General features: G+C 49.4%; 1 protein-coding gene and 1 long non-coding RNA gene across 2 annotated transcripts in view; both read right to left on the bottom strand.

Annotated features, from left to right (window-relative positions):
• The window catches only part of LOC127600262 (uncharacterized), an 83,041-nt gene extending 79,128 nt beyond the window's left edge, over positions 1-3,913 (bottom strand). The window contains exon 1 of the mRNA XM_052064700.1: positions 1,561-3,913. Within this exon, the coding sequence (XP_051920660.1) occupies positions 1,597-3,777 (2,181 nt within the window). The 5' untranslated portion in view covers positions 3,778-3,913 and the 3' untranslated portion in view covers positions 1,561-1,596. The remainder of the gene's footprint in view (positions 1-1,560) is intronic.
• An 11,461-nt stretch (positions 3,914-15,374) lies between these two features.
• LOC127600380 (uncharacterized) lies at positions 15,375-15,921 on the bottom strand. The gene is made up of 2 exons (XR_007962320.1): positions 15,574-15,921; positions 15,375-15,433 (listed from the first exon to the last, which is right to left on the bottom strand). It is a non-coding gene; the product is annotated as an uncharacterized LOC127600380 (long non-coding RNA).
• Positions 15,922-16,210: the final 289 nt, after the last annotated feature.

Below are 16,210 nucleotides of genomic sequence, written 5' to 3'. Positions count from 1 at the left end.
CCTGCCATCTCCTCCCCATCTCCCAGTACACCAATCCTGCTTCCTCTTCCCCCGTCACTACAGTATCTGCCATCCGCCTTTCTGCTGGTAAAACCACCACGTTCTCAATGGACGGGTACCCTTCGTGCACAACAATACCTCGCCCTCCCTCCGGTGACATATTTATAAATGAGGAAAACTCTCGACAGCAGTGGAGTGTGGCCAGGGGTGATGTGGTGGGTCAAAGAATTCATCAAAACCACATTGCCCGGAGCGCATTAGACAAGGCCTTGGCACTGTATCTCATTGTTGTCATGTACTAAACACAGTGTAGTACTGGATTTGTATTCAACACATGAAATCTTTTTCCCCTCAGACATGAACATGAGACACTGCAAATAAATATATATGAAAAGCACGCAATCTTAATGACTTCATTAAAAAATATATATGTTAATGAGGTTAGCACTCATATAACAAACCCATGAGCTTCAACAACAGACAAACCATCTCTGTCTAATGAGCTCCTATTGAGAGAACTACAATTCCGCCTTGACCAAAATAATCATGCTGTTTAGATTGACACTATATATCCATCCATCCATCCATCATCTACCGCTTATCCGGGGCCGGGTCGCGGGGGCAGCAGCTTTAGCAGGGAAGCCCAGACTTCCCTCTCCCTAGCTACTTTTTCCAGCTCTCCCCGGGGGGTTCCGAGGCGTTCCCAGGCCAGCTGGGTGACGTAGTCTCTCCAGCGTGTCCTGGGTCTTCCTCGGGGTCTCCTCCCGGTGGGACATGCCCGGAACACCTCACCAGGGAGGCGCTCAGGAGGCATCCGAATCAGATGCCCAAGCCACCTCATCTGGCTCCTCTCGATGTGGAGGAGAAGCGGCTCGACTCTGAGCCCCTCCCGGATGACCGAGCTCCTCACCTTATCGCTAAGGGAGAGCCCGGACACCCTGCGGAGAAAACTCATTTCGGCCGCTTGTATCCGGGATCTCGTTCTTTCGGTCACGACCCATAGCTCGTGGCCATAGATGAGGGTTGGGACGTAGATCGACCGGTAAATTGAGAGCTTCGCCCTTTGGCTCAGCTCCTTCTTCACCACGACAGACCGATACAACGTCCGCATCACAGCAGACGCTGCACCGATCCGCCTGTCGATCTCTCGCTCCCTCCTGCCCTCACTCGTGAACAAGACCCCAAGATACTTAAACTCCTCCACTTGGGGTAATATCTCCTCCCCGACCCGGAGGGGGCAATCCACCCTTTTCCGACTGAGGACCATGGTTTCAGATTTGGAGGTGCTGATTTTCATCCCAACCGCTTCACACTCGGCTGCGAAACGCTCCAGTGAGAGTTGTAGAGCCCCGTTTGAAGGAGCCAACAGCACCACATCATCTGCAAAAAGCAGGGATGTAATACTGAGGCCCCCAAAACAGACTCCCTCAACGCTTCGGCTGCGCCTAGAAATTCTGTCCATAAAGGTTATGAACAGAATCGACGACAAAGGGCAGCCTTGGCGGAGTCCTACCCCCACTGGAAACGGTTCCGACTTACTGCCGGCAATGCGAACCAAACTCTGACATCGGTGGTATAGTGACCGAACAGCCCGTATCAGGGGGTTCGGTACCCCATACCCACGAAGCACCCCCCACAGAACTCCCCGAGGGACACGGTCAAACGCCTTCTCCAAGTCCACAAAACACATGTAGACTGGTTGGCTAATTCCCACATGCCCTCGAGAACCCTGCTAAGGGTGTAGAGCCGGTCCACTGTTCCACGGCCGGGACGAAAACCACACTGCTCCTCCTCAATCTGAGGCTCGACTTCCTGACGGACCCTCCTCTCCAGCACCCCTGAATAGACCTTACCAGGGAGGCTGAGGAGTGTGATCCCTCTGTAGTTGGAACACACCCTCCGGTCCCCCTTTTTAAAAAGAGGGACTACCACCCCGGTCTGCCAATCCAGAGGCACTCTCCCTGTTGACCACGCGATGTTGTAGAGGCGTGTCAACCAGGACAGCCCCACAACATCCAGAGCCTTGAGGAACTCCGGGCGGATCTCATCCACCCCTGGGGCCTTGCCACCGAGGAGCTTTTTAACCACATCGGTGACTTCAACCACAGAGATAGGAGAGCCCACCTCAGAGTCCCCAGGCTCTGCTTCCTCAAAGGAAGGCGTGTTGGTGGAGTTGAGGAGGTCTTCGAAGTACTCTGCCCACCGGTTCACAACGTCCCGAGTCGAAGTCAGCAGTGCCCCATCCCCACTGTACACAGTGTTAGTGGTGCACTGCTTCCCCCTCCTGAGACGTCGGATGGTGGACCAGAATTTCCTCGAAGCCGTCCGGAAGTCGGCTTCCATGGCCTCACCGAACTCTTCCCACGCTCGGGTTTTTGCCTCGGTGACCACCGAAGCCGCGGTCCGCTTGGCCAGTCGATACCCGTCAGCTGCCTCTGGGGTCCCACAGGCCATAAAGGCTCGATAGGACTCCTTCTTCAGCTTGACGGCATCCCTTACTGCTGGTGTCCACCAGCGAGTACGAGGATTGCCGCCACGACAGGCACCAACCACCTTACGGCCACAACTCAGATTGGCCGCCTCAACAATAGAGGCACGGAACATGGTCCACTCGGACTCAATGTCCCCCGTCTCCCCCGGAACATGGGAAAAGCTCTGTCGGAGGTGGGAGTTGAAACTCCTTCTGACAGGGGATTCCGCCAGACGTTCCCAACAAACCCTCACTATACGTTTGGGTCTGCCAGGACGGACCGGCATCTTCCCCCACCATCGGAGCCTACTCACCACCAGGTGGTGATCAGTTGACAGCTCCGCCCCTCTCTTCACCCGAGTGTCCAGAACATGCGGCCGCAAATCCGATGATACAACTACAAAGTCGATCATCGAACTGCGGCCTAGGGTGTCCTGGTGCCAAGTGCACATATGGACACCCTTATGCTTGAACAAGGTGTTCGTTATGGACAATCCGTGGCGAGCACAGAAGTCCAATAACAAAACACCACTCGGGTTTTGATCGGGGGGGCCGTTCCTCCCAATCACGCCCCTCCAGGTATCACTGTCATTGCCCACGTGAGCATTGAAGTCCCCCAGCAGAACAAGGGAGTCCCCAGCAGGAGTACTCTCCAGCACACCCTCCAAGGACTCCAAAAAGGGTGGGTATGCTGAGCTGCTGTTTGGTGCATATGCACAAACAACAGTCAGGACCCGTCCACCCACCCGAAGGCGGAGGGAGGCAACCCTCTCGTCTACTGGTGTGAACCCCAATGTACAGGCACTGAGCCGGGGGGCAATGAGTATGCCCACACCTGCTCTGCGCCTCTCACCGTGAGCAACTCCAGAGTGGAAGAGAGTCCAACCCCTCTCGAGAGAACTGGTACCAGAACCCAGGCTGTGTGTGGAGGCAAGTCCGACTATATCCAGTCGGAAATTCTCTGCCTCACACACCAGCTCGGGCTCCTTCCCTGCCAGAGAGGTGACATTCCATGTCCCAAGAGCTAGCTTCTGCAGCCGAGGATCGGACCGCCAGGGTCCCCGCCTTTGGCTGCCGCCCAGCTCGCATTGCACCCGACCCCTTTGGCCCCTCTCATGGGTGGTGAGCCCATGGGAAGGGGGACCCACGTTGCCTCTTCGGGCTGTGCCCGGCCGGGCCCCATGGGTGTAAGCCCGGCCACCAGGCGCCTGCCAACGAGCCCCACCTCCAGGCCTGGCTCCAGAGGGGGGCCCCGGTGACCCGCGTCCGGGCAAGGGAAACCTAGATCCATTTATTTTTGTCGTCATTGGGGTCTTTTGAGCCGTGCTTTGTCTGGCCCCTCACCTCGAACCTGTTTGCCATGGGTGACCCTGCCAGGGGCATAAAGCCCCAGACAACTTAGCTTCTAGGATCATTGGGACACACAAACCCCTCCACCACGGTACGGTGGTATCTTGAATATTGTAGCTAGCAGTGGGGCAGAACTTCACTGTACCATAATAAAATGTCTTTTAAGTATTTTTTGTAAATAATATCCATCCATTCATCCATCCATCCATCCATCTTCTACCGCTTATCCGGGGCCGGGTCGCCGGGGCAACAGCTTCAGCAGGGAAGCCCAGACTTCCCTCTCCCTAGCTACTTCTTCCAGCTCTCCCCTCCAGCCCGACACCCTGCGGAGAAAACTCATTTCGGCCGCTTGTATCCGGGATCTCGTTCTTTCGGTCACGACCCATAGCTCGTGACCATAGATGAGGGTTGGAACGTAGATCGACCGGTAAATTGAGAGCTTCGCCCTTTGGCTCAGCTCCTTCTTCACCACGACAGACCGATATAACGTCCGCATCACAGCAGACGCTGCACCGATCCGCCTGTCGATCTCTCGCTCCCTCCTGCCCTCACTCGTGAACAAGACCCCAAGATACTTAAACTCCTCCACTTGGGGCAAGATCTCCCCCCCGACCCAGAGGGGGCACTCCACCCTTTTCCGACTGAGGACCATGGTTTCAGATTTGGAGGTGCTGATTTTCATCCCAACCGCTTCACACTCGGCTGCGAAACACTCCAGTGAGAGTTGGAGAGCCCTGTTTGAAGGAGCCAACAGCACCACATCATCTGCAAAAAGCAGGGATGCAATACTGAGGCCAGTAAAACGGACCCCCTCAACGCTTCGGCTGCGCCTAGAAATTCTGTCCATAAAGGTTATGAACAGAATCGGCGACAAAGGGCAACCTTGGCGGGTCCTACCGTCACTGGAAACGATTCCGACTTACTGCCGGCAATGCGAACCAAACGCTGACATCGGTGTTATAGTGACCGAACAGCCAGTATCAGGGGGTTCGGTACTCCATACCCACGAAGCACCCCCACAGAACTCCCCGAGGGACACGGTCAAACGCCTTCTCCAAGTCCACAAAACACATGTAGACTGGTTGGCTAATTCCCACATGCCCTCGAGAACCCTGCTAAGGGTGTAGAGCCGGTCCACTGTTCCACGGCCGGGACGAAAACCACACTGCTCCTCCTCAATGTGAGGTTCGACTTCCTGACGGACCCTCCTCTCCAGCACCCCTGAATAGACCTTACCAGGGAGGCTGAGGAGTGTAATCCCTCTGTAGTTGGAACACACCCTCCGGCCCCCCTTTTGAAAAAGAGGGACTACCACCCCGGTCTGCCAATCCAGAGGCACTCTCCCCGTTGACCACGCGATGTTGCAGAGGCGTGTCAACCAGGACAGCCCCACAACATCCAGAACCTTGAGGAACTCCGGGCGGATCTCATCCACCCCTGGGGCCTTGCCACGAGGAGCTTTTTAACTACATCGGTGACTTCAACCACAGAGATAGGAGAGCCCACCTCAGAGTCCCCAGGCTCTGCTTCCACCAAGGAAGGCGTGTTGGTGGAGTTGAGGAGGTCTTCGAAGTACTCTGCCCACCGGTTCACAACGTCCCGAGTCGAAGTCAGCAGCGCCCCATCCCCACTGTACACAGTGGTGCACTGCTTCCCCCTCCTGAGACGTCGGATGGTGGACCAGAATTTCCTCGAAGCCGTCCGGAAGTCGGCTTCCATGGCCTCACCGAACTCTTCCCATGCTCGGGTTTTTGCCTCGGCGACCACCAAAGCTGCGTTCCGCTTGGCCAGTCGATACCTGTCAGCTGCCTCTGGGGTCCCACAGGCCATAAAAGCTCGATAGGACTCTCCTTCAGCTTGACGGCATCCCTTACTGCTGGTGTCCACCAGCGGGTACGAGGGTTGCCGCCACGACAGGCACCAACCACCTTACGGCCACAACTCAGATTGGCCGCCTCAACAATAGAGGCACGGAACATGGTCCACTCTGACTCAATGTCCCCCGTCTCCCCCGGAACATGGGAAAAGCTCTGTCGGAGGTGGGAGTTGAAACTCCTTCTGACAGGGGAGTCCGCCAGACGCTCCCAACAAACCCTCACAATATGTTTGGGTCTGCCAGGACGGACCGACATCTTCCCCCACCATCGGAGCCTACTCACCACCAGGTGGTGATCAGTTGACAGCTCCGCCCCTCTCTTCACCCGAGTGTCCAGAACATGCGGCCGCAAATCCGATGATACAACTACAAAGTCGATCATCGAACTGCAGCCTAGGGTGTCCTGGTGCCAAGTGCACATGTGGACACCCTTATGTTTGAACAAGGTGTTCGTTATGGACAGTCGGTGATGAGCACAGAGGTCCAATAACAAAACACCACTCGAGTTCTGATCGGGGGGCCGTTCCTCCCAATCACGCCCCTCCAGGTCTCACTGTCATTGCCCACGTGAGCATTGAAGTCCCCCAGTAGAACAAGAGAGTCCCCAGCAGGAGTACTCTCCAGCACACCATCCAAGGACTCCAAAAAGGGTGGGTATGCTGAGCTGCTGTTTGGTGCATATGCACAAACAACGGTCAGGACCCGTCCCCCCACCCACAGGCGGAGGGGTGCAACCCTCTCATCCACCGGTGTGAACCCCAATGTACAGGCACTAGGCCGGGGGGCAATGAGCATGCCCACACCTCCTCTGCGCCTCTCACCGTGAGCAACTCCAGAGTGAAAGAGAGTCCAACCCCTCGAAGAGAGTACTGGTACCAGAACCTAGGCTGTGTGTGGAGGCAAGTCCGACTATATCCAGTCGGAACTTCTCTGCCTCACACACTAGCTCGGGCTCCTTCCCTGCCAGAGAGGTGACATTCCATGTCCCAAGAGCTAGCTTCTGCAGCCGAGGATCGGACCGCCAGGGTCCCCGCCTTTGGCTGCCGCCCAGCTCGCATTGCACCCGACCCCTTTGACCCCTCCCACAGGTGGTGAGACCATGAGAAGGGGCACCCACGTTGCCTCTTCGGGCTGAGCCCGGCCGAGCCCCATGGGTGTAGGCCCGGCCACCAGGCGCTCGCCAACGAGCCCCACCTCCAGGCCTGGCTCCAGAGGGGGCCCCCGTGATCCGCGTCCGGGCAAGGGAAACTGAGTACCATCGATTTTATTTTTCATAAGGGGCTTTGTTAGCCGTGCTTTGTCTGGTTCCTCACCTAGGACCTGTTTGCCATGGGTGACCCTGCCAGGGGCATAAAGCCCCCCCCAGACAACTTCGCTCCTAGGATCATTGGGGCACACAAACCCCTCCACCACGGTAAGGTGACGGCTCACGGGGAGGTTTTTGTAAATAATAATTATTTTTAAATCTTTTTTTTTCAGGTACAGGGGTAGAGAACATATTTGAAACAAATGCCAAAGCATTAAAGTGTGCATCGCATCGCTGCTCAAAGGAAACACCCTTATGTTCAAACACGCCTTTTCCCCTAATCGATGTTAGGTCCCCACTTCATATTTTTGTTTTTCAACATTTTTTAAAGTGGTGAAATTACTTCTAGAACAGTTATTCTGCACTGCAAAGAAAACAAAACTTGTAGTAATTTAAGTTGGACAAACTTTAAAATATAAATTATTGACGTTGATGGCAACAATTTTAACAAGCAAGTTGTTTGCGGCAAAACAATTTACTCTGTTGATTTACTTACATCTCTACGTAGAGGGACGGTACAAGGGACAATCAGTTCTGCAATCTTTTATTTCTTTCTTGAAAATTTAATAAAAGCTATTGTTATCAAGCTTTTATTAAATTTTTTGCATTGATGATCTATTTTAAATCTCATATATTTCCGAGAAGTGCCTTCACATACCCCCCGGTTACGCGTACCCCCACTTGAGATACAGTATGTGCCCTGCAATGGGCTGTGAGTACATCACCTCTCGCCCAATCAGATACCAGCTTTCCTGCAATACTGAAACAAGATAATCAGTCAAAAATGAATGACTTACTGAATGAATGTATTTTCATGGGAAAACTAGCACATCAAGAAGTGAGAAAGAGACATGATGGAAGGCGGGGTGAACAACCTCAGAGGGAGGAAAAAGATAGCTAAAGACAAGTTGGGTCTGAGGATGAAGATCTGGTCCCTTCAATTGTGTACGTGCATGGGTGTGTTTTATACGTGCGTGTGCGCACAGCGCACTCTCACAGCTCAATAATGATAAATAAGTCAACCTCCTCTCTCTTGGCTTCAACCCTACTCTCTGCTCCTGTCACCCCACCTCATCTACGTCCACCTCTGTCCCAGTGGTAATGAAGCAACAGTAGATACAAGCTGACAACTGTGCAGACCAGAGTTTCATCTATATTCATTCGGCTGTGGTCGGCTGCCCAGGTAAGACCCCTTTTACCTTTGAGACACAAAATAATATCTGTGCCTCCTTCCTCACTATTTTTAACCGCCCGTTGTTTTCCTCAGTCACTTGTATTTCAAAATAATTAATAATCATCTGAATTCATCATCAACCATCTTATCAATGTCCGTCCATCGACTGTATCTCAAATGTGCTAGGCCATTCCACCCAAACAGTGATATTTTTGATGTGTAGAACACACACAATTTTTGTGGTATGGGTCATTTTTGTTGTTGAGTAAACAAGACTCAATTCTGAGTCAGATGGATTAACGTTTAATGTCAAAGATATACAGTCAGCAGGGTATAATAAAATAATGGAAGCGAGGAGATAGAAAGGAGAAAAAGAAAGTAGAAAGATAGAGCAAAAATGAAATTAATCTCAATATTTTTGCTTGTGCCATCTACTGTATATGTGTTTGGGGGCTCTAATTGCTGATGAGGTCAGGCCACTAAACAATACAGGCTGAGTTTGATGCAGGTAAATGTGTGCGTGCGTGTATTCGTGCATGCTGATGTGTGCATGGGACTGCTCTGTATGCCCTTGACTTGCAGCTGGCAAACAATGCTCGAGGCCCCCACAGCTGCCTCATCATTACTGTTCATAGGGTTACCCCCCCCATCCTCCCCACACATACAGAGTGAGACTTAGTCACAGCTACACACACATACACACACACACACACACACACACACACACACACACACACAAACAGACATACTGAGACATACACAGAGACACTCACCCCTTCCCGCAGGCTCCTCATTAAGCCAGTGTAGGCGGCAGCGGGAGTGAAACGCAGGCCCTCTGGGGATCCTCTCTTCTCCTCGTAGAGTCATAGGAAGACATGGAGTATTGGCGAGTGTGGGGTGGGGGGGGGGGGGGGGGGGGTGGAGCTTCCAGGGCAGTTGCGGAGCAGAGTGGAAGTGAGAGCAAGGCAACATGATGATGGGGTGGAAATGCCTACAAAAAAAAGAGGTGAGACAGGGCCAAGTCAGGAAGAGGAGAAGGATGACATCTTGATTATTTGTGCCTCAGTACATAAAACTGCTCCAATAATGCCCATAAGGATAACTTGGGGGAAAAAAACAATAATTATCTGTTATAGTGTAGATCTTGTCACATAAATCGGGTCAATTAATTATGTAATTGAGGGCGACTTGAGTTTAATGCCTGCACTAACCCCAAGCGCCTTGAGGGGCACCACCTTGGTTTTTGAATTCTTTTTCGAAGGATAACCGACAAAAAAATAATAATAATAAAACTCTTGAAAATGAGTCATTAATTAGAAGGATGCTACACTTGAGAGTTTTGAGTTCAAATGTTACAGCTTTGAGGTTAATATCTTTGATTCAAACACACACAGTACACAACCCAGTTCTTGTTATGTCCACTTTTACTTTCTAGTCTACATGGCAATGTATGTCACAAAGAAAACTAATTACAATGATACGAGTAGCAAAGAAGGAGAGCTAAAGATAAAACCATATAATAAAACAAACTAAAAATTAACAATCTTTGCACATGGTGATGGTAATTTTCTAGTCAGACATGTGGGACTGGTTAAGGTTAACCTAACCACATCAACCCAATTTAAAGCAGCAATGTAGACAGTGTGGTAAAGTCTGTTTATGTTGAACTGAATTTGTCAGAGCTGGCCCCAAATGAGCAAGTCATTTCGTCTTGACAAGTAGGTTCCGTGAGCTATTATAAGCTTCCTTGAATCCATCCATCCATCCATCCATCCATCCATCCATCCATCCATCCATTTTCTGATCCGCTTTAATCCACACAGGGGTCGCGGGCCGTGCTGGAGCCTATCCTAGCAGCCTTCGGGCAATAGGCAGAGGACACCCTGAACTGGGTGTCAGGCAATCGCAGAGCACACAGAGACGAACAACCATCCGCGCTCACACTCATACTCACACCTAGGGACAATTTAGAGCAGGGGTGCCCATTACATCGATCGCCTGATTCTAAATCAAAAAACAAAAATGTGTGTGTATGTTAGGAATATACTTTTGTTAATGTACACTGGAGACGGCTGGGCTAGGCTCCAGCACACCCCCCCCCCCCCCCCCCCCCCGCCACCCCGACCCTTGTGAGGATTAGAAAATGGATAAATGGATGGATAAAATAAAAATGGCCTTCTGGAGGACTGAGAGAAGCATTTCAAAACAATACGCATGACTAACGATAGTTAACAGACTGCAAAAGTGCGTTGCATGCATCAATGTCAAGTCTCCCACCCAGGTAGGTAGGAATTCATTTTCACAAACTCACAAACTCTTGTATCTGCTTTATTTTTCAGTTTCATTAATCCGAGGGATATTATGGGTGTTGTTCATCATGGCATGCGTGTACAAGTCCATGCGTATGCTCACATGGGGAGTAACGGGTCGATCGCGGGAGGTTGGTTGATCAAAAAGTAGATTTTAGCAAAAGTTTGGGCAGCAGTAATTTAGAATGTTCCATCAACCTGCCACGCATGTTGTTTGAATGTGGTGTGGGGACCGGAGTACCCGAATAAAACCCACACGGGCACGGGGAGAATATGCTTAATACAACCAGTGTGACCAAAATGAAGCTTTCTATATAAACCATGTATATTTTTCCTTCTAAACACCACAGGTACACTTTAAGGTTGAACTGTGATGAACGTTGTATTGACTTGGATGAATAAAAAGTTATCGATTGATATTTATTACATGTATGATACTATTACACATTGTGATAATAGATTATAATGTCTCTTATACAACCCGTTAGTAAGTTCGTTAGTTATTTAGTTCCGCCCGTTCCTATTTGGAACATTGGGCGACGAGTTTCCTCCATTGTTCCGGTCACTGGCGACCCTTCTTGCTCCATCTCACTGAGGTCTTCTTTGGCAGTCTGTCTCCATGTCTTCTTTGGCCTACCTCTCTTCCTCTTTCCACCCTCTGGCATCCAGTCCACGGCCACACTTGCCGGTCTCTCTCTTGGCAGTCGGAGTATGTGGCCGATCATTTTCCTTCTCGTTTCAGAGACAATGTCTGACAGTTCAGCCACTCCTGCCTTCTTCATCACCTCCTCGTTGGTGATGTGGTCTCTCCATGAGATCCTCAGGATGGATCTCAGGCAACGCCGATGGAAGACATCTAACTTGTTGGTAATGTTGGCTGTCTTCATCCATGTCTCACAGGCGTAAATCGCTGTTGGGATAACACTGACATATAGATGCGTAGCTTGGTGGTCGTAGTGATGGCTTTCGATTACCAGATGTTGCAGAGGCGTTGGAACACTCCCGCAGCTTTACCAAGTCTACTGTTGACGTCTTTCTCCACACCACCCGTATTTGAGATGTTGCTCCCAAGATAGGTGAAGCTGTCAATGTACTCTATGTCATGTTGGTGTAGAGTGAGTGGTTGAAGGTGTTGGTGCTGTCCGACGGCCATGGCCTTGGTCTTTTCCTGGCTAATTTGTAAACCGACCTTAACTCCGTGCTCATACAGATTGTAGGTCAACTCCTGGAGTGCGGGCTGGGTGTGACTTAACGTAGCCAAATCATCTGCAAATTCCAGGTCAGCTAGTCTGCTCCCTCCCCATTTAATACCAACTTTTGCTCCTGTGATGGACTTCCTCATCACAGAGTCAATTATGATGATGAAGGGTAGGGGTGACAGAATGCAACCCTGTCTTCCCCCAGTGACAATGTCAAAATCATCAGTTGTGCCACTGTTGGTTTTGACACAACAGGTTGAGTTGTGGTACAATGACCTGAACATGTTGATGTACTTGAGGGGTACACCATACAGCTGGACGATCTGCCACAGTGACTCCCGGTGGATGCTGTCGAAGGCTTTCTTGAAATCGATATAGTTGATCATGAGTGGTATCTGAAGTTCTTGGCACTGCTCTATGATGTTTCGAAGGGTAAATATCTGTTTGGCGCAAGCCCTTCCCTTCTTGAAACCGGCTTGCTCTTCCCTCAAGATATTGTCCACTTCATCTTTAAGGCGATGTAGCAGAACACTGCAGAATACCTTGCTGGGGATTGACAGCAGTGTAATGCCCCGCCAGTTATTGCAGTATGCGAGGTTTCCCTTCTTAGGGAGCGTGACAATGACCCCATGACTCCACCTCTTCAGCATGCCAAATCAGGTTGAATAGGTGGGTAAGGCTCTCCACAACAGCATCTTGGCCATGTTTCAACAGCTCGCAGCTATCTCATCGAGTCCCGGTGCCTTGTTGTTCTTAAGGCCCTTGATTGTTCTGGCAACCTCAGTCTCGGATATCTCTTTCAATGTAATATTTAGAGCTGGAGTTGGTGTCTCTTGATCGCAATTGAAGAGCACGCGAGGCATTGGTTGGTTGAGAACCTCCCTGAAGGGTTCCAGCCATCTTGCTTCTTGCTCCTCGTCGCTTAGGAGTGTCTTGCCATCCTTGCTCCTGATTGGCATGCTAGAGCTGCTCCTGGAGTTGGTTAGCTCCCGCACGATCTTGTATAGGGTCGTCGTGTCGTTGTTCTCTGCTGCTTCCTGTGCCTCGCTTGCTTTCTCTTCTAGCCACTGTCTTTTATCCTTCCTGCAACTCTTCTTCACTGACCTGTCCAAGCGTCAGCACTCCTCATCTTCCATCCTCCAGCTCCTGAGCCTCCTCTTTTGTTCTCTTTTTATCTTAGCCACTTTCCTTTCATCAATCAACTTCCAGGTGTTGTCTGTTATCCATCTCTCTTTGTTGGTACCCGTCTTTCTGCCTATAACTGCTTCTGCAGTTTCAGCAATGGCACAAGAGAACATACTCCACTGCTCCTCAATGTTTGCAAGGTTGTGTGATACCTTGAGCTTCCTATTCAACTCCTCACAGAAGCTTTCTGAGAAGTTTTTATTCTTTAGCTTGTCCACCGCGTAAGGTCTCTTGGGCTGCACCTTCTTCACCTTCTTCAGCTTCAGCTTGATTTTACTCACCACAAGGAAGTGGTCTGAACCCACATCTGCACCTCTGTAGGAGCGAACGTCGAGCAATGACGAGCACCACCTTGTGTTGATGCAGATGTAGTCCAGTTCGTTCCGGGTCCCGCCACCAGGTGAAACCCAGGTTACTTTGTGAATCCGTTTGTGCTCAAAAAAGGTGTTGCCAATGCTGAGGCCTAGTTAGCATCAACAGTCTCTCCACGTTGTCGTTCGTGGAGCTCGCAGACCCATGTGGTCCAACTGTGGCATTCAGGCCCCTTCTGTCATTATCCAGTTTTGCGTTGAAGTCTCCAATCAGCATTTTGATGTCATGTCTGGGGATCTCCTCAAGCACAGTCTGGAGCTGGTTGTAGAAGGTGTCTTTATCGTCTGCTGAGGCAGCTTCGCTGATCGGGGTCATCAGGGGTCGGGCTTCCTGCTGGATTTCACCCGCCCCCGTCACAGCCAAGGATGTGCCGTCTCTTCTTCGCCGTGGTTTACCGGAATGGCTTCCTCTCTTCGTTTCTGTAACAGGTTTTTGTTTTACAGGGTGAGGTTGTTAACCTCACGCCCAACCCCCAACCTGGAGGACCAGTTGGATGCAGTTTAACGTCATACCCAGGACCAATACAACTCTTTACTCATATAATATTGATGTTATATCATCATAACTGCATTGCCACACATGTTACCACACGACCATGGAAAGAAAATCAATGTGGGACTGAATTTCGTAAATCGGGGATGAGTTTATCTCAGGCGTTATATGTCATAAAATGAAATGTGTTGGAAAACACATGTACTGTACCTGTGGTATTTAGTATTTTGGCGCAGTCCTTCAGGGGCCCTGGCCGACTTCCTGGTCATGAAAGCATTTTGAATATCCTTCTTCTCAAATTTGAAAGAAAAATGTCACGTATTCCCCATTGCAGATTGTTCATATCTCAGTCTACAGAGCCGATATCTAGCAGTGCACTCGATCATTAACTCTGCAGCAAATTAAACAAACAATACAGTCCTGTAATAACTCTGCCGGCCTTCTATCAAGGGGATTCAGCATACTTGTTGAGTGTTGATACTATCAATATCATAGAGGCCCTGCTAGAGAAACTTGCATTCTACATGTGAAAACTCAAATCGTTCAAAAAAGAAGCTAACACAGCACTCAAGACTTGCAAATCATTGTCATTGACAGAAAAGCAAAGAAACACACACACACACAAACTGAATCCTCAAATGAAAGCCACGCGCATCAAGTCACCTCATAACAGCAACTCTCTATGGGACCATTAACCTCGAACTAATCACTTGTATCACTAATCATGCAAACCCGACACATAAGACCTTGAGAATTCTAACAAATAAACACTGTCACTGAATGTATTTGTGTATACTGATGTAAATGATCAATTAAAAGGAGGGATCTTATAGTACATGCCAACACAGTAAAAAAAAATAAATAAATAAACAAACCAGCCTGAAAAAAGGGCAAAAATAATAATAATAAATGGAAAAATGACAACACAAAACACAATGAAAAGCTATCTTGTGCTCGTAAGTAACCACAAATGAATAGGTAAAAAAATGCTGAATATTGTATTCATTGGAGAAAAACACTGTGCTAATAATTAGAGCTGTTTTTTCTCGCGAGATTAACGCGGCATACGTCACAGCGGAATTTACGTTGCTCTATAAATAATCCAGAAACAAAACAAGTGTGCTGCAGAAGTCCACGCCCATAGCTGTTTTGCCAGCCACAGCAGCACGAGACACCGAAAACGGATACTTAAAGAGTTTATGAATGGAAAGTTTACTTTTAAAAAGTTGCCAGATAGTTCCACTGACAAGATCAAAGTTACCTGTATGTTTTGCAGTCCTAAACTGACCTATCATCAGAGCATGTTGAGTCTGAAATACCACTGAATGGCCAACCACACAGCTGATGTGAGTACTCCGTCTCTTCGTCTAAGACAGCTATAGATCATTTCAAAGCGAAGAAAATGGATGACACGACAAAGAACATATTTGCTGAAGCCATAGCTAAATCTATGGTTACTACATGCAAGCCTGTCAACATTGTTCACATCTCGATTCAAGCATCTAACGACTCCACTACGGATTGCCAGCGAGAGCCTCCATTACAAGCTGCTGTTGGGGGAAGAGTGGCCTATTCCTCCGCGTGGTCTTTAATTTCGGATGAGGAGAATGTTGGTAAACCAAATAAAGGCTGGAGGCGATGAACAGTTCCTTCTAAGGGTTTACTTTAATTTTCTGCAGTTTACGAATCGATTCGGGCTCCTGAGGGGTCCAGATTTAAATCAGGAAGCGTAAAAGAAACACCTTCATGAGATTATAAAGAGACAATATGATAATGAGAGGCGGCGAGGTACGCCTCTCATGCAAATCCCAGAAACAAAGAAAGTAACATGTCATCTGACCCGGTGTGGCTGGAAGAAGTTGGGAGCGGTGAGGTGAGACCAGACCACCACTACCTACCATTTGGTGTGATGGCAGGAACACAGATACTTGAGATAACAGTTCCTCTTTTGATGTTAAACATGTCCTGTGGAGGGGGGCCCTAAAAGTGGTGGGGGTCGAGGGGCACTAAAGGTGATTGTAAACACAGTGAGCAGGAAATACCTTCAACAGCATTCTACATTGTTTCTTTCAAGTGTCTGAACAAACACAACTAACAGAGAGGAATAACACCTTAACCATCAAACCTAATAATAATACAAGAGTATTCCAATTCCAGGAGATGATTGTTACAAGGACGCCAAGCTACGCTGTGGCCATGGGAGGTTATACACCATGACTAAATATGAACAGAATAAAGACTTCACTGTGTACAGAGATTGTAAGTAGCGGAGAAGGCTAAGGTACACCAAGCGGGAGAAGACACTGTTTCGGGAGATAAATAAGAGACTAGGTTGATGAGCCTCTGGTGAATAAAGAGCAGGTAGCCTGTCGAATACGATGTATGCCACCTACGCGATTGTTACTTGTTTGGAACTATTTGTGTGGAAGGTTACCGTGTTCCGTGTCCATATAAATAAAGGGGGTGGAGCTTCTCTG

This window comes from Hippocampus zosterae, chromosome 5 (assembly GCF_025434085.1).
Source record: "Hippocampus zosterae strain Florida chromosome 5, ASM2543408v3, whole genome shotgun sequence".
NCBI classification, from domain to species: domain Eukaryota; kingdom Metazoa; phylum Chordata; class Actinopteri; order Syngnathiformes; family Syngnathidae; genus Hippocampus; species Hippocampus zosterae.
The sequence above is the reverse complement of the archived record's forward strand: the minus strand, read 5'-3'. Positions and strand labels throughout refer to the sequence as shown.